The sequence below is a fragment of the Tachypleus tridentatus genome, chromosome 1, assembly GCF_004210375.1.
Source record: "Tachypleus tridentatus isolate NWPU-2018 chromosome 1, ASM421037v1, whole genome shotgun sequence".
NCBI lineage: Eukaryota > Metazoa > Arthropoda > Merostomata > Xiphosura > Limulidae > Tachypleus > Tachypleus tridentatus.
Window position 1 is genome coordinate 63,950,238 of NC_134825.1, and position 18,823 is coordinate 63,969,060.

Below are 18,823 nucleotides of genomic sequence, written 5' to 3' on the forward strand. Positions count from 1 at the left end.
CTAACCTATTCGGCGACAATATTCGAGCTCGAGAACCACAAAGTACGAGTTGAGAATCATAACCACCAAGCCAGCATCACCCCAAACTTAATAAAATGATAATTATACATTTTTCAAGGAGGGTCGTGGTACAATAGTAACGTTTAGTAATTGTCTCAGAATATGTGATTTTGTTTGATGGGTGGAGTAGAAGTTGTTGGGACTTTGAACTTTAGCCCTAGGACCTTAAGTTTTGTGATATGTATAAGATCGCTTTTACTGTAACGTTACAAGTTTGATGAAATATTGTTTTCAAGAGAAAACAAAACATCAACACACGACCATCATAATACTTTAACAATCACAATCTTAAATATAATTAAAAATCACTAAGAGAATTAAGACAACCCTGAATATACTGGGTGGAGGCGACATTCTGCATCCTGTTTTGCTTAATCGGGAATTTACGATCTCACGCCCATGCTAATTATATACATAAAATTAAGATTTTGTTATTTTTTCGTTTCTTATCACTTCCCGGCATGGCCTAACGCGTAAGGCGTGCGACTTGTAATTCGCGGGTTCGCGCCCGCGTCGCGCTAATCACGCTCGCCCTCCCAGCCGTGGGAGCGTTATAATGTGACGGTTAATCCCACTATTCGTTGGTAAAGAGTAGCCCAAGAGTTGGCGGTGGGTGGTGATGACTAGCTGCCTTCCCTCTAGTCTTACACTGCTAAATTAGGGACGGCTATCACAGATAGCCCTCGAGTAGCTTTGTGCGAAATTTCCAAACAAACAATTCTTATCACTGAACTCGATATACATGACTATATTTTTAATCTTTAATATGATTCTTCAGACATGACTTGAGTAAAATTCCGGTTCATTGTTTTTTTCAACTTACTTCAAATAGCTGAAGCTACTTTATTTTAAGGCTGATAAGACAACGTGAAACACACGTTACCCGCCTTAAAGAATGTGATAACTTGATGTCCACGTGCTGTTTGTCGTCCTTGGGCAAATAAGTGTAAGCGAAAAAGAAATTTAATCTATGAATTTTAGGCTAAGTTTATATTCACAAATTTTATTTGAGAACTTCTCTCAAAGCTGTTCTAGAGCTATCTTGACTATTTGTTCCTTATTTTAAACTGATAAATAAAGGGAAACCAGCTAGTCAACAGCACCCACCGCCATCTCTTGAGCTTCTTTTTGTCTCCTCGAATAGTTGGATTTGGCTATCACTAAAATAGTACGTCCACACTCCCAAAATGCAAAGTGCGTTTTCCCAACAAGGGAAAGAAAGCCTTCGAATACGCAGTTCGGACACCCTAACGGTGAGTCTATGTTGTTGTTTGGTATTAAGCACAAAGCTACATAAAGGACTATCTGTGCTCTGTCTACCACGAGTATGGAAAACCTGTTACTAGAGGAATAAGTCTGTAGATATACTACTTTACCACTGGGGACCCACTAATCCATGCCTAGCCCATATACAAATTGAACAGAACCATTTCCAGGGCACTGATTAGTCCTGGTATTGGCAAAAGGCCTCGTTGGCACTGGGTATGGCAGATGCACTGTAACTGATATCTAACACATTATTTCTTCGCTTTCAAACACAAACTATTAGTTACATAGTTTTAATAATTTAAAAAATATTTGAATACTCTACCCAGAAAATAGAGAAAATGTGTTTCGTACAACGTTTTATTCTTATCTGAGAAAGCTTGTACGGAGAGAGGAAAGGAGGGCGGGGATTGTCATTCAAACCAGCTAAATATACGTCACAGCTAGAGTAACATGGAAACAAATTATAGTTGTTATGTCCAAGTAACAATTTGTGGAATTCTTCGACGATGTAACTTTAAATGTTCTATCACAGTAGGCCTGGCATGTTCGACTCGTAATCTGAGGGTCGCGGGTTTGAATACCCGTCACACCAAACATGCTCGCTCTTTCAGCCGTGGAGGGCGTTATAATGTTACGGTAAATCCCATTATTCGTTGGTAAAAGAGTAGCCCAAGAATTGGCGGTTGGTGGTGATGACTAGCTGCCTTCCCTCTAGTCTTACACTGCTAACTTATTGATAGCTAGCGCAGATAGCCCTCGTGTAGCTTTGCGAGAAATTAAAAAAAAAAAAAAACATTTCTATCACACTAAATGTTCGTCCTCTGAAGTCCTGAGAGGGAAGACTTAAGAATCGTATCTTAAGCGTTTTGAACATGGAAAATGGATACGACTGAGAAAAACTTCTTTGCTTTGTTACACAAAAACTGTAAATCAAAACCTGAAGATCCTTCTGTATTAAATCTATACTTTCAGTACTTCCGTCAACAAGTATATAAATAATTAAGTATAGCTGCAATTTTAAAATAGCTCTTTAGTTTATGCAGAGCAGACTTTATTTAATGTGTTACATATGCATGAGATTTATATCAGGGTCACATGAAAAGCTTATCACTAACTAGCTATGTATAAATATAGCGAGTCTTCAGTTCTATAGACTGTTGTTTATGCTACTGTAACGGTTCTCTATGCTTAATATCCACATATGTAAAGTTCCTGCACAAACCGTTTTCATATGTTTCCATGCATATGGTTCATAATTACATAAAGTCTGTACGAAAACTTTTTACACGTAGAGTTGTATTTATGTATATTTTTGAAAGTTGTAACGACCTTCATTGCGATTTTTACAGATGAAATAGGTTTTTATGAATGGTTTTCATACAACACGATTTATGAATGTATTTCACACATATTATAGATCTTTATTATCATGTTTCACTCATGTTCTAGCTCTTTGCGAGTGTTTCGTAACTGTTTTAAAAGTCTTTGAATAGTTTCACAGCAAGTCTGTTTATCACATAATTTGATATTCTAAAATCAACAACAATTTCATCATTTTCGCTAAGTAAAAATAATTTTTGAAACGATTAGTTTAAAATGAGAGTAATTTCAAAACGAATGCGTCCGAATCTGTAAATTGACCTATATTGTTTTGTAATTGATGCGTTTTTGTAATACAGTTAAGATTACTGATATCTTCTCAACTTGAGGAGAAGATTCGTTGAATGTTATTCATTTAAGGCGACAAAAGGTCAAGCTGAGGGTACATAAGCCTTGTGGTTGCAGGTCAGAAACCAGGCTTCAGTGAACAACACTAGGATCCACCTTTTCCTCAAACTGCGAGTTGTTCAAAATAGTAGGAATATTACTCGATAAACAATAACACAAGTATTAAAAGAAACTTAAACTCACCAGGTTGTTTAAAGTTGTGTATTGAACTGAGTATTTTTATAATGAAGAATTTCCATTCGAATAATTGTAATGGATATACTGTTATACATTTGTTTTAAAACCTACGTTTGTTTCAGTTTGATGCATGTAAAGCATATTGTTGTATGTGTATTGTGCAAGTCTCGCCTTTTCTCCAAATTTGTAAAGATTTTAGACAGAAAGAATCAACAATATTTATTTTACGAAAAAGCTAGCGTTTTTTTAAACATTGTCGAACGTTCACGAATCTCTCGTGATTGGTATATATAAGCAAGCTATCGCAAGACGCCAAGAGTCAGCTACAGTCAGTATACTGTAAGCCTCGGAAACTATAATTGTTATTAAGCCATTAATCGGAAACTACATAATTTGACCAGGAACGTTTATAGATTAAGAATCATTCAACTTCAGATAGTTAACTGCGGACATTAGTATTTCCAGGAGGACATTAAGTATCTTCTCGATAAAAAGTGAGCTTGTAAACCGCGTGAAGCTAACTAAGAAAATAACTAGTTTGCACGCCGTCAATTGTATCAACGAAAAATTAATTTGTGCCTTGTGGACCTGGACCATTGATAAAATATTCAGTTCCAGACCAGAGAGAAGACTGAATATTGTTCGTGAATTTGTAGATTTTTTGCATATAAATCATTATTTGTATTAACTATTTGTAATACCCGATATTATAAATTGTATCTATATTTTTGTACATTAAAGTATATTTCTTAACACAAACATATTTTAATGTATTTTGTACATTAAAATATATTTGTGTTAAGAAAGGAAATTGTGCTTATCAATGTTGTTGGTAAATATCATAAATTTGATACATATTAATGTTTAATTACCTTCTAGCTTCATATTCAAATTTCCGGTTATTTGAAATAGTAATACGTAACGTAACATAATGAATTAGATACTCGTCCGAGATAAATTATAGTAACATAACTAACTATTGCAATAAAAAATAAATGTCCAAGTGTTTTTACGACCACATTATACGATATCTACGCTGAATGCCCTTTTATAGTTTAGAATGATGAAGCTTATGCTTTGTAACAATCTTTATGAAATATCACAGAATGCAATTATAAATTTAGTTTGAATCAATACCTACTGATAAATATCCGATAAACTGTTTACATATGTTAAGTACCATGTTTCCATAGCCCAGTTATGTCACATTTTGTTTTCTTTTGTCTGCTTTGAACAGATAAATAATTATACGAAATTAAATCAGGAGTTTCAGTTTTTAAATTGGGCCCGGCATGGCCAGGTGGTTAAGGCACTCAACTCGTAGTCAAAGGGTTGCGGGCTCGAATCCCGTCACACCAAAAATGGTCGCCCTTTCAGCCGTTGGGGCGTTATAATGTGATGGTCAATCCCACTATTCGTTGGTAAAAGAGTAGGCCAAGAGTTGGCGACCGGTGGTGATGACTAGCTTGTATCCCTCTAGTCTTACATTGCTAAATTAGGGACGGCTAGCGCAAATAGCCCTTATGTAGTTTTGCGCGAAATTCAAAACAAACCAAACCAAGTTTTCAAATTATTACTCCTCGTAAGGTTGTAACTATTTTGTGTTTGATCTCGTCATTTCGATGGAAATAAATCTTCTTTTTGTTATCTTCTATTAAAAACCTCTGTACCGATGGGAATTATGATCCTCCATCCCAGTGCCACAGCAATATGTTTGCAGCCTTAAGATACTAGAAATCGGTTTTCGATATCCGCGGTGGGCAGAGCACAGCTAGCTCTTTGTGTAGTTTTGTACTTAATCACGAACAAACAAACAAAGTGAATTATGAACAGCTAGTAACGAAAATAGGAGAGCATGTGAATTGATTGATAAAACGTGAAAACAGTGCAGCATCAGGAAATAAATTGTGTTGTTTTGAATTTCGCGCAAAGCTACACGATGGCTATCTGAGGGTCTTGGGTTCGAATTCCCGTTACACCAAACATGCTCGCCCTTATAGCCGTGGGGGCGTTATATTGTGACGATCAATATCATTATCCGTTGGTAAAAGAGTATCCCAAGTCGAGCGTCCTAACCATCTGGTCATGTCGGAACTGGTGAATGTAAGACCCAAATTGCATTGGGAGTATTCCATCTATCCAGTTTAACCTCAGTTTCACAGGCCTCACTTTCTTAATCACCTGGCCATGCCGGGCATGAAAGAAATAGAAGATTTCGTGAGGACCTAAAACATGGTTTTGCGTAAATATTTTTGTTTTCGTTTAGGGTATTCGTGCACAGGTACAAAACGGCAATCCAAGCACAAAGCAGTTTTAATACTGAACTGCACCTAGCGCGGTCCAAGAGTCAGCGTGGTTGACTAGAAAACTGAAGTTTCGTGTTTCTACCCCGTTATGGTTATTTCTGTGCACATTTTAAATTTTGCTTGTTTTGTTCTTTGTGAGTACTATTAATATGATTCACCGCTGAATGAACGTAAGAAGACGAAACTGCAGTTGTAGTGTAGTATAGCAGTGTTAACTTGTTACTGTGGTTTTGTTTTATGAAAACACAGGGATTTTTTACTTGAACTATAGTATTCTTACATAAAAAACTGTATAGAAACTGAATAAAGAGAAAAATGTTGTGGTATGTGTAGAATGCACAGAAGAGATTGTTGTCTTATCCGCCACCTCTAAATATCTTAAAAGAAGAGTACACCCCTTGTTGCAAATATAGACTCGTCTGTTACTTAGCTCGTGGTTAGCGTCTACGCGTTGAAGTAAAAGTCGTTGTCATAAACTGATATAGCAACCTAAGTGTGTACGCTTGTGACCCGTGAGCTCGTGCTTCATGCTCTGTGTGCCTCGCGCTCCTAGTTCTCGTAAAATAATTCAAACCTTACACAGCATCTTCCACAGCCTGACTCGCGTGAGAGTGCTTACGGTAAGTAGGGTCAATGTTATAATGGGTGAAAGTTTTTTTACGAATAAAGCTTTGAAAATAGTCTTATCGTTGTCTGCAAGCTGTACGTACGTTTAACAGATTTTGAAAGATCTTGAAAGGTGGTTGGGGCTGCAGACTACAAGGTAATCACGTGACTTATAGTATCCACCGTCTCTATGTATGAATGAAAGCACACTCCTCGGTGGAGCTTTGTGTTCACACTTTCCTGCACACTTCGACAGAGGGGCAGACGCATCTTTCTATACTGATGGTGATGCAATCCAGTCATGGGAATCGAACCTGCCAATCCATCCGTTCCATGCCTTCTGGAGGCTCCAGACAGACACTTTCTATCCATGGTAGATGTGAATCTGAGCAGAACTTGAGGTTTTCACGCGGTCAGCACAGTGAAAAACAAGAATGTGATTCAGATGATTCCCTCAAATGGGAGGAATTTTTCGGTAAGACGTTATTATACATATATATGCCTTGTTAATATGGCAATTAATCAAAGATTTTTAATTAACAAATTTAATTAGCTTTCAATATGTCCTGTTTCTAGTAGCTAGGTTTAATATTTAATGGATTTTGTTATGATTGACGAGTAAATGAACTAATTATTGTATACTATTTTTAGTTATGGTCTCATTATGATTTCAAGTTCAGAAAGTACAGCGGAAACGCTGGATTAATTTGATTATTATAAAAATTGCCAATGTTACATGTTTCCGGTTTATTCTGGCGAGAAAAAAAAAACAACCCTGAAAATATCGCTATTTGGAGCTAAGGTTTTCTTCTTTTATCAAACGTATTCATGTAGATGTCTATGGCAAAAGTTCAAATGTGTTAAGCCCATGAAGACGAGGGGACTGTCGTTGAATTATTTAGTTCGCCACTCAGAATTCAGAAATAAAAGTCTAGACAAAGTGGAAAGAAAAACGACTGAGTCAGCCCTTTTCTGGGTGTGTTTAGGTCAGTTAACTCGCCCATATGTTGATGATAGCTGTCTTGCAGCCCACTTCTTATGGCAACAGGTTTCTATTAGCGTGCAAAGATGTCCCACCCAACGTATTTTTTAGTGGTTTATTGAGGGAGAAATGCAGACTCCAGACCACCGAATTTGTTCTGTGCTCTTTAAGCCTGTACACGTAAAGCTAACATGACATAGAATGTTAATAAGCTCGACGCATAATTTTATTTTATTTATTCATTACCATGTAGTATACAGGAATATAATATTACCATGTAGTATATAGGAATATAATATTACCATGTAGTATATAGGAATATAATATTACCATGTAATATATAGGAATATAATATTACCATGTAATATATAGGATTATAATATTACCATGTAGTATATAGGAATATAATATTACCATGTAGTATATAGGAATATAATCCTACAAAGAATGATTTTAACGAATACACGTATTGAACTGGTCTCGTTAAATATGTAGTCTTTCTCTATCCCTGCTAACTAACGAATTTTATAAATAAAACCGTTATTGTAATGCGTAAGGGTTGTTTTCTTTAGTGGCTAGTCGTATATAGTTAACATCACAATAATGCTGACATCGGTACTCCGAGGTCAAACTTCATGAACCATTTTATCCTTGCACGTATTCGAGTTTCTCTCAAAACGTTCACGGTCTGTGTTCTCATCTCGTTTTGCATCATTCGTTATTGATTTCCTTTGTGTTTGACATATTAACACGTAAAATATCATAAGGTTACCATGACAGTCCACTCGTTTCTTTGGCAGACTGACTTAAAAGTTGTTTCAATGAAACAGTTTGATAACATTTTGTTCGTGATATGAACTCAACCACATTTTATTAAAAACACTAACGAGATTAAGTTTATATGATGAACACGAATGAAGTTCCTGCACAAGTTAATCATTTGATTAACGTATATTTTTGGTTTGGTTTTGAATTTCGCGCAAAGCTACACGAGAGCCATCTGCGCTAGCCGTTCCTAATTTTATAGTGTAAGACCCACCGCCAACTCTTGGGCTACTCTTTTACCAACGAGTAGTGGAATTGACCGTAACATTATAACGCCCCCACGTCTGAAAGGGCGAGTATGTTTCGTGTGATGGGGATTCGAACCCGCGACCTTCAGATTAAGAGTCGAGTGCCTTAACCATCTGGCCTTGTCAGGCCGGTTAACGTATGTTGCTGGTATTATTAACATCTTATAAAATGAGTGTAATCTCCTCCCGTTAATCGCTTGCTGGAGATACTCAGTGTAAAATAAACTGTTGTTGTTTGTCTGTTGTCAAGTGCAAGCTTCGCAGTGGCCTACCTCTACTCTGCTCGCCACTGGTATAGAAATCCGATTTTTGATTTACCGCTGAACCAACGGGAGGTAAACTGTTTGTGGAATGTTGAAGAAACTTGAACATTTGAACCAACTCGAGCGTTTGTTTGCCTTATTTACCGATGTAGGTTAAAATACAACTGCGTTGCTTGTTACATCAAGTTTTATTTAGGGTGTTGCAATATATGTACAGCCTTTCGTGAAACTTTTCGTGAAAGTATTGGTGTCACATGACGTTAGAACTTTGAACTAAACAGCACATGTATTATGTATGCGAAGTTGTAAATAAACTCTGTATCATGCACGACATACATTAAATGATATATAGCTACTGTTGTCGGGAAGGAAAAGATGTTTATCAGTAAATCACATGAACCGAAAACAAAATTTAAAAAAAGACCATTTATAATTTCCTGCACGAATTGTCTCATCAAAGCGACTGGTATGTTTGGTTTGGAATTTCGCACAAAGCTACTCAAGGGCTATCTATGCTAGCCGTCCCTAATTTAGCAGTGTAAGACTAGAGGGAAGGCAGCTCGACTGGTATGTAAACTGTGCGTTGTGTAAACTAGTAATATACTAGAAATGATATTTTTTTACTGGTCAGAGTGGTACCTAACAACACACTCGTGATTAAGATCAGTTTTAGGTTTTCTGTCCTAGAAAAAACAATCGACTTGGTAATTGTGAAGATCGTTATTTATACATAAGAACTAACATTTTTTTTGGAGCTGAAACACACATTACACGCATATTTGCCACACTGGCTGTGTGACTTCGTGAGTTACTCTTGTGTTTTTAATAAGAATACTTTGAAAACAAGAAGTAAACCACGGTTAGATTTTCTCGTTTGACTACACTATAGTTAGGCTTACTTAGTGCCCCCCCGCTAGTACAGCGGTATATCTCCAGATTTACAACACTAAAAACAGGGGTTCGATTCCCCTCGGTGAGCTCAGCAGATAGCTCGATGTGGCTTTGCTATAAGAAAACACACTTACTTACGTACTTGTGATTATTGTTGCTGTTTTGAAAAACAATAAATAAACAAGGAGAAACATGTTTCAATGTGTATATCTCTAGAACAACATAATCAATGTTGAATATCTGTCTAATGTATCTATTATATCACTGTAGCAAGCTATTTAAAGGGCGGGTTGTAGCCCCAGACCACCTAATGAACAGATAAAAAGTGCTGATGATGCGGCATTATCACCAATTTGATAAAGAGAACCGTTACCAGAATAGCTGTATGGTGTTCGTCCAGTTTGTATCCGTACTGAATGTAAAATTCACATTTTTGTTTTTAAACAAATGAATGTTTTTCAAGGCATATTTTGATAACCAAAAAATATCAATATTTTAAGAAATTGTTTTGATTGAACAACTAAACTGGTTACTGTATGATTCCTTCTCAATTATCGAAGATTAGTTAACTTTTGTTATCATCACAACTTGTACGTTAAAAAAGAAAAAGAAAACGATTTGTTTCAATTCGTACTTCTGATGATGCAGTTTGGACGCCTAAGTGAGTGACGTCACATGCCTTATATGGTAAATGGTTGTTTTAAGGAGCCGGAAGCTGGAATTTTATACTTACTTTGACTCACGCAGTGTATGTGATTTAATTATTGTACGAAAACTTTTTTCTTTGTTTATTTAATATCAGGTACTCAGCTAAGAATCTTTAGAATTCATTTTTGAATTGAAGTATTTAGCAGATTGGGCATGATTTTTGTTATGTAATTATTGTTACTTGTATCGTCATATATTTCCTTATAAACACTTATTTTTTGTACACCTTTGATTCGCAAAGAATTACATAGGTTGATTTTTAATTCAGTTATTCAACACAAGGCCGTTTCTTTAATGTATGAAAAACCGTAGAAAGCGATAAAGCCAGTCAGGCCATGGCCTGACCATTTTTTCTTGGCATGTATTGCTACAACTTGTATATTAAAACTCGCTTCTTTTAATTAAATACGTTATGTTGTGTGTATGTAGTATTTGTAGCTAAAATGGCTAAAACCTCAATATCATAGCATCAATTTTCAGAAAGTTTATGGGGGGGCATGCTCCAGACTCCCCTGGAAATGGCAATGTGGCTGTGGGATGACCACTCCATAATTGCTTCCTGCTGCAATCCTGTCGTAAGCGGTATATAGAGAGAACATGAATAATGTTCAGCTTTATATATTAGCTTAACAGGCTTCTGTGGTGAAACTTTAACTGTGCAGTCAACCCTACCTGTGCAAATAACTTCATCAACTACAAATATATATATATATATATATATATATGGGGTGTTATCGTTGAAATCACAACATAAATATGTGCATACATACATATGTATATATTACACATGTATGTGTGTACAAATCACTTAAATGTAGTTTTTCAGTTTTGCTTTATTTTCAAATTTGTATAAGGTTTCTAACTACATACAGTTAATCACAATGTTACAAATCGTTTTAACTGTACATACGCACATTTACACTAGCAAAGTATAAAACTTACAAAAAAACATGATTTCGCTTGAGCATATAAACTTTTTTCTGAAGAAACTATCGCAGTGACATCTGTCAATTTAATGTACATTGACAAATGTTCTTATATTTCGATTCGATGAGTAAACATATTGTTACACGTAATTGGATAAGTTTGTTTTATGGTATACTGAAACATGACTCTGTGTCACGTTGGGTGTAGCATCTAATAAAATATCACAGTAAAACAAATTGAGATGTGAAGTCGTTTTATTGATACAGAAGATACGTCTAAACAGTTACGTTCACGTCCTTTAAATACGTATTTTTCTTCACTTAAACTGTTATAAAGACGTGTAATTTCTCGCTTTTTTACCACTATGAATGTCGCCATTAAAATCAAACATCAAACATATTTTTGTCCTTTACTACTGTGTTAACAGCGCCTCACGCACGTCGTACTTACAAGAAATGAAATCTATTTTAAAAGCAGCAATCAAGTTTGGTTGTTTAAAGCATCTGTTTGAATTTACATTAGATTTGTTTTATTTTCTGCATTTTTCCCTTCTGCGGTGTCGAAAAGAAAACACGTTTTTTATTGAACTGTCTCACAACGGTAGGTTCATCTTTGTGTATATAATGCAGAAAACATGTTTTCCACTTCTATCGCGTGGATGGAAACGTTTGTTTAAAAGGTCGTAAATACATATTATATATTTGAAAATAAAGTTTCCAGAAATGGTAGAAATGTTTTGTAACTGCAGTGTACGTGTATATTACTCTTAGTTAACTGTGGAAATTTGCTTGGGTCCTGAATATTGTATAAGATATTTCCAAATATGTCAATAAATCCGTTGCATGTATACTGATTTGTACTGATTGTGTTAACAGATCCATTAACAATATACTTATTGTGTCGATAAATTCATTGCACTTGCATTGACTGTGTGAAAAGACCCACCACACTTGGAATGACTGTGTCAATAGATCCATTACACGTGTTCTGATTGTGTGCTCCAAACACTACTATTATATTTAGTACAATAATAAAAATTGTGTTGAGAGCTGCTAATTATGGCCTGGCACGGCCAGGTGGGTTAAGGCATTCGACACGTAGCCCGAAGGTCGCGGGTTCGAATCCCCGTCGTACCAAACATGCTCGTTCTTTCAGCCGTGTGGGCGTTATAACATTACAGTCAATCCCACTATTCGTTGGTAAAAGAGTAGCCCAAGAGTTGGCGATGGGTGGTGATGACTAGCTTCCTTAACTCTAGTCTCACATTGCTAAGTTGGGGACGGCTAGCACAATTAGCCCTCGAGTAGCTTTGCGCGAAATTCATAAAACGTTGAAGTATGAAAACGAATATCGTCTTAATATGACTTAGCACATTCTACTGGTATGGCTCATTATTAGATGACGACATGTAGAATGGAAATATTTAATATGAAACTTTTGTACCATTTGGTTCTGACCCATAAGAAACAAGGTTAGAACATATTGTCTACTGTTTAACTAATACACATATATTCGAATGTTTTTAAAAGATTTTTATCTTACGTCACTGATGAATTAAAACTACAGACACGTTACTATGTCTGAGTAATTTGAGGTAGACTTACAGGCACTTGTGAGTTGTCCCGTCGCCGCAAGCCCTCACTATATATATATAGTTCACTTCACCACTTGACACTCAAGTTCTACAAAATAATCCAGTTAAACTATTTATACACGTTCAAGAGCAGAACAGCATCCGGAATCAATTTCGTATTCAAAGAACTACCGTATTAATCCAACCTAGAAAAAAATAGACCCCAAAAGTACCGAAAGCAAAAGTAAAAGTACTGAGAGATTGTTAGAAGATTTTTTTACTCTGTTTTCGTATAATTACATCTGTATTGACATTATGTAACTTTCATTCATCACAAACATGTATGGGTATTTAAGTAAAATTTTTCTGAATCTGTACGCTTTAGTCGTAGCATGAGTTGACATTAACACAGGTCTGTTACTTAGGTTTTACCGCATTAACTCAATATTTCGTTTAAGTATTTTTGAACAGAAGTATGTATGCATGCCGTTTAAATTATAATGACGTACAAGTTGAACTTCTATATACAGAAGACATGCGCTTAAAGTTCCGACATAAGAAATTTTGAAACTTCTTGTAAAGATCTATTAGTGTACTAAATTTGAAAACAATCTATCAAGTTAAGTATGTTTTTCTATCAGTTAAATGTTTCCTATGTTTGGAGCTAAGAAAAAAAAATGAATAAACTCAAACGAAATTGGAGATGTTATATCTCATTTATTTCATAATGGGTTATCTTAGTAATTCGAGTAAGACACATCCACTGAAAATGTGCCACAGTTCGAACTAGTGGAAGATCGCTAAACTATAACCACTTTTAATAACAACACACTGTATCCTGCAGTTTTGTTTTGTTTTTTTTGCCGCAAAACACGCGTCTTCATCAAAACGTTCTCATAACTAACTGAAAGATATTTTTACTTTAGGATATAACTGGACAGGAAATAAAAATATATCTCAGAACAGCTGATAATGGATATTATAACTTTTATTGATAAACAGAGAACAATATTTCGACCTTCTTTTTTTCCTAGATCATCTTAACTCTTAACCTGAAGATGACCTAGGAAGGTCGAAACGTTGCTCTCTGCTTATCAGTAAAAGTTATAATATTCATATCAGCCGTTCTGAGATTTTTTTTTCCAAGTAGGTTCCTCGTCATCAAGGATGGACAGGAAACAGTTTTATTTTGAGTTTCGCCCATAGCTACACGAGGGATACTATAATTTAGCAGTGTGAGACTAGAGAGAACGCAGCCAGATATTCATCACCACCCACCGCCAACTCTTGGGCTACTCTTTTATCAACGAATAATTGTATTTATCATCGCATAATAACTCCCCCACGGCTGAAATGAGAGCACGTTTATTGTGTACGGGGATTCGAGCCCGCGACATTCACATTACGAGTCGAGCTCTCCTACCACCTGGCCAGTTTTAGTGGGAGAGGATACAAAAAGGCTGCACTGAAAAACAGCCGGATATTTGAAAAAAAAATGATACGTTGATTCTCGATGAAAAAAAAATCACTGTTTTGATAAGAATTTTTTTTCTTTCAGATTTAAGATACACAGTTCACTGATACATTTCAGCTTAAATTTGTCCACTAAAGTCAAAATTAAGTACAGAAACACATGATGTATGCTGAATTGAACGATTTAACAGATATTCTCGGTCCAGCATGTCCAGGTGGTTATGGCACTCAACTCGAAATCTAAGGGTCGCAGGTTCGAATCCCCGTCAAACCAAACACTTTCGCCCTTTCAGCTGTGTGGACGTTATAATATGCGGTCAATCTCATTCTTCATTGGTAAAAGATAAGTCCAAGAGTTGGCGGTGGGTAGTGATAATTAGCTACCTTCCCTCTAGTCTCACATTGCTAAATTAGGAACGGCTGGACGGCTTTGCGCGAAATTCCAAAAACAAACAAACGTAGACATTCTGACAGATTAACTTGAATATCGACCTAACTGTAAAATATGTATTCACATGAAACTCTTATATAAACCAGTACTTGATCATTTTCCTTAGTATAGAAGTTGATCATATATTTATATTGTATAACATAACCAACATAACAATAATGATAACATATTTTCTGTTATTTGTATATAATGATAACATATTTTATTTATATTTAATTTAATTAATTAAGTTTTATTTTTATATTAGAAATAGCTGTTAGAATCCCACTTGTTAATATTAGTCAGCTTAGGACATACAGGGTGTTCGGAAAGTCACTGTGCACTTATATATTTATCAACAGACATGTTTCAATATAGAATACAGGAGGTAAATATGAATGACAATTATAATCAATGTTGAAAGTGACCCCCGTTGGCATCAATACAGACCTGGATCCTTCTTATTTTGTTTCTAAACACCGCTATCAGTTGCTGACTTGAAATAAACTGAATAAAATATGATTACAAAACTGCACAGTGACTTTCCGAACACCCTGTATCTATCTACTTGCTGAGATACTACAACATCTTTATTATTAAAATATTACAATATATTTTAACAAGGATATGAAAACGAACTTCCTCTGTGTGCAGTACATATAAGGACGATTTTATAGATTGATGTTATTAGTGTGTTTTGTTTTTAATTTTGTTTTTTGGCATTAGGAATAATGCACTTTATTTGTCAGTTTTATGGTACCATATAAAAACGGGACAGCCTTGGTTACGGTTTTTTATCTTAATAATAATAAACAGAACATAGTAAAACAAGTGACTGCATAATACAACTGTGAAACCGCGAGACGATTATAAAATTAGAAAGCCTAATTTGGAATATCACGGGCTTCACGTGAAATATGACGATGAAACATCAAACAACATGATTAATCTGTGTATCACCATACATCAGGATTATGGTAGGATAACGTGATTGGAAAGATAAACTAAATAATTTAGGGTTCACTAGTGTAAAGAATACTTAATGTTTTTCCTTTTACATATACGTTGGTAAATAACATGAATATAAACGGTTGTTTTTTTTTTTTTTTTTAATTTCACGCAAAGCTACACAAGTTTTATCTGCGCTAGCCGTCCCTAATTTAGCAGTGTGAGACTAGAGGAAAGACAGCTAGCCATCACCACCCTCCGCCAACTCTTGGGCTACTCTTTTACCAACGAATAGTGGGATTGACCGTCACATTATAACGCCCTCACAGCTGAAAGGGCGAGCATGTTTGGTGCGACGGGGATTCAAACCCGCGACCTTCAGATTACGAGTCCAAAGCCTTAACTCACCTGGCCATGCTAGGCCTAGACGATTGTAAGCGGATAATTTTATTTTACTATTATATATATATACATATATATATGTTTGTATCCAGTAACTTTCTGAAACAGATCTAAATCTTATCATAAGCTTTATACAGATTTCAGTGGCATCACAGATATCATTCTAAAATTTTGGTAGAAGAATTGGAATGTAGATCAAAGAATATGACTTTCTTGTTACACTTGTTAATATTAGTTTAAACCCACGTGTATGTTTATGGATTAGTGTTAGGTAATTTGATGTGTTCCACATTATCACTTCTTTCAATTTTATCTTTCGTCTTTCTTTCTTATCGAAGCTAATAGTAAAAAGAAAACAAGATTGTTTTTTCTTCTTTTTTTTTCAAATATCGGCTGAACAAGACAAGGCTGAAAGGAAAACGAAGAATTATTTAACTTACTTTATGTAGTTTCCAATTTGTTTATTTAAACTATCAATTCTATCTTCTTATTTTAATACAAAGCTATTTTCTGCGTTATGAAGTCTTCGCATCCCAGTCGCGCCAAACATGCTCGCCCTTTCAGCCATGGGAGCGTTATAATGTGTCGGTCAATCCCACTATTAGTTGGTAAAAGAGTAGACCAACATTTGATGGTAGGTGGTGATGACTAGCTGCCTTCCCTCTAGTCTTACACTGCTAAATTAGGGACGGCTAGCACAGATAGCCCTCGAGTAGCTTTGTGCGAAATTCAAAACAAGCATTATGAAGTTGCCCCCCAGTAGCTCAGCGATGTGTCTGCAGACGCGGACTTACAACGCTAAAAACCGGGTTTCGATACCCGTGGTGGGCAGAGCACAAATCGCCCGTTGTGTAGCTTTGTGCTTAATTCAAAACAACAACAGCGTTATGAAGTCAGACATATAAATACATTTTATGTCTTGGGTTCGAATTATTTTCTGAAATAGTTCGTCCCAACTGGTTTTAATTTTTTATTGCAAAAACTAACACCTAACTCTTGTCAAAGAACTGAACTTAATATGCAACCATCAAAATACATGATGAAAATCATTCAACAAAAAAATATTCTTTTGCCTGGTGTGAGGGGTTTACTTTTATATATCTATTTTAATATAGATGTCTGTTTAGGCTAAATTTATATTAATAAATGTACATAATTTATACTGTTTAATCTGTATTGCGGAATTCCTGCCTATTCTCTGAAGTTGTAGAAGATTATCGAGTGAAGAATCAATAACAAATATGTGTGCGTAAACACTAGTGTATTGTATATATTTATGTGCAAGCTGAAATTTTTAGAAACTCTCTCGAGTCTATAAATGTAACAACATGACACGCCAAAAGGCAGTATATATTATTGGTTTGCTATAAACTTCGGAAGCTATAACTGTGATTAACTCTTAGTAATTCGGAGATTCAGATGTTTGACGAGGAACATTTATAAATTTTGGACATTACAAACCATTTAAGTTCAATAGATTTTAAGAAAACATTATATAACTTCAATGGTGGACGTTTGACAGACGAATAAAGAAGAATTGGGTACACATTAATTTGAAATTAATTCGCTAACCGTGAACCCTCGATAAGATATCAAGGAAGTTACAAATCAGATTGAGGACACAATATCGTTTGTAAAACTTTTGTATATAAAGCATTATTTGTAATAACCGCTATTGTAAATTGTGATATTTATTAAAATATATTTATATTAAAAAAGAAAGAAACTGTGTGTATCAGTATTGTTAGCAGATATCATAAATTGGATATATATCGATATTTATTTAACTTTTAAATCTAAATTTTGTCACATGTCTTGCCCTAAATAGCTTCCTTAGCTTTAAGTATTTAAATACCCATGTTGTTGTGTAATAACAATTATAATAACACTTAGTTATTTTTTCAATTATGTTTTGAAAGTTTAATCAATATGAGGCATAGCTGTATTTTTTGGATTGAACTAGTTAAGATTTTTCTCTAACGAAAGGAAGAAAGATAAATTGCAGCAAATGCTTTATTTAATCTTACAAGTAAGTTGTTATAAAACTTGGTGGTTTCTAGACATATCAAAAGGGTTTTAGTGGTCATACAAAGAGGTATTCTTCGTTTAGGAGTAATTGGTGAACTCAATTGTTTACCTTTGAAGAAGAGTTTTCATTTGTGGAGGCCCGGCATGGTCAAGCTTGTTAAGGCGTGAGACTCGTAATCTGAGGGTCGTGGGTTCGCATCCCCGTCGCGCCAACCAGGCTCGCTCTTTCAGCCGTGGGGGCGTTATAAAGTTACGTTCAATCCCAATATTCGTTGGTAAAAGAGTAGCCCAAGAGTTGACGGTGGGTGGCGATGACTAGCTGCCTTCCCTCTAGTCTTACACTACTAAATTAGGAACGGCTAGCACAGATAGCCCTCGAGTAGCTTTGTGCGAAATTCAAAAACAAACAAACAAATCATTTGTGGAATTAGCACATGATCGATAACATAGGGTAGTTTGTGATAAACAGGAAATTAAGATACATTAAAGTCACTTGTATTTAATACATATTTACCTTGCCTTAGTGCTAGGAATGTAAAAAATGAACAACAGCACAAAACAAACAGATCTCAATGATCGTATTCTCCTCCTTAGTTTTTTTTTGTAAAAATAATCGGTTTTCATTTTTACATTAATTTTTTTCTCTGTTTGCAGTTACTTGTTATTTATAGCTAGTCTATTGCTTTTTATTTTTATAGCAGCTTTCCATGGGGAGAATAATGTTGTTGAGGCTTAGGTCTTCATCGCCCACCTGCGCTAACCATCCCAAATTTTGCACTTCAAGACTAGAGGGAAGGCAGTTACTCATCATCACTCTTTTACCAACGAATAGTAGGATTGACCGTCACATTATAACGCCCCCACGGCTGACAGGGATTCAAACCCGCGACCCTCGAATTACGACTCGAGTGCCTTATTCACCTGGCCATGCCGGGCCAACACGAATATAAATCGGTTAAAATGTAAATTGCTTTCAGTT

General features: G+C 35.5%; 1 protein-coding gene across 2 annotated transcripts in view; it reads left to right on the forward strand.

The window, feature by feature from the left end:
- LOC143250517 (pleckstrin homology domain-containing family G member 1-like) overlaps nt 1-18,823 on the forward strand; it is an 81,799-nt gene that overhangs the window by 14,593 nt on the left and 48,383 nt on the right. The window contains exon 1 of one of the 2 annotated variants that reach the window (XM_076501183.1): nt 6,009-6,621. The exons of the other annotated variant lie outside the window; for it this stretch is intronic. Coding sequence (XP_076357298.1) covers nt 6,345-6,621 — 277 coding nt within the window. The 5' untranslated portion in view covers nt 6,009-6,344. Of the gene's footprint in view, nt 1-6,008; nt 6,622-18,823 lie in introns of those variants that run through there. 2 annotated transcript variants of the gene reach the window in all.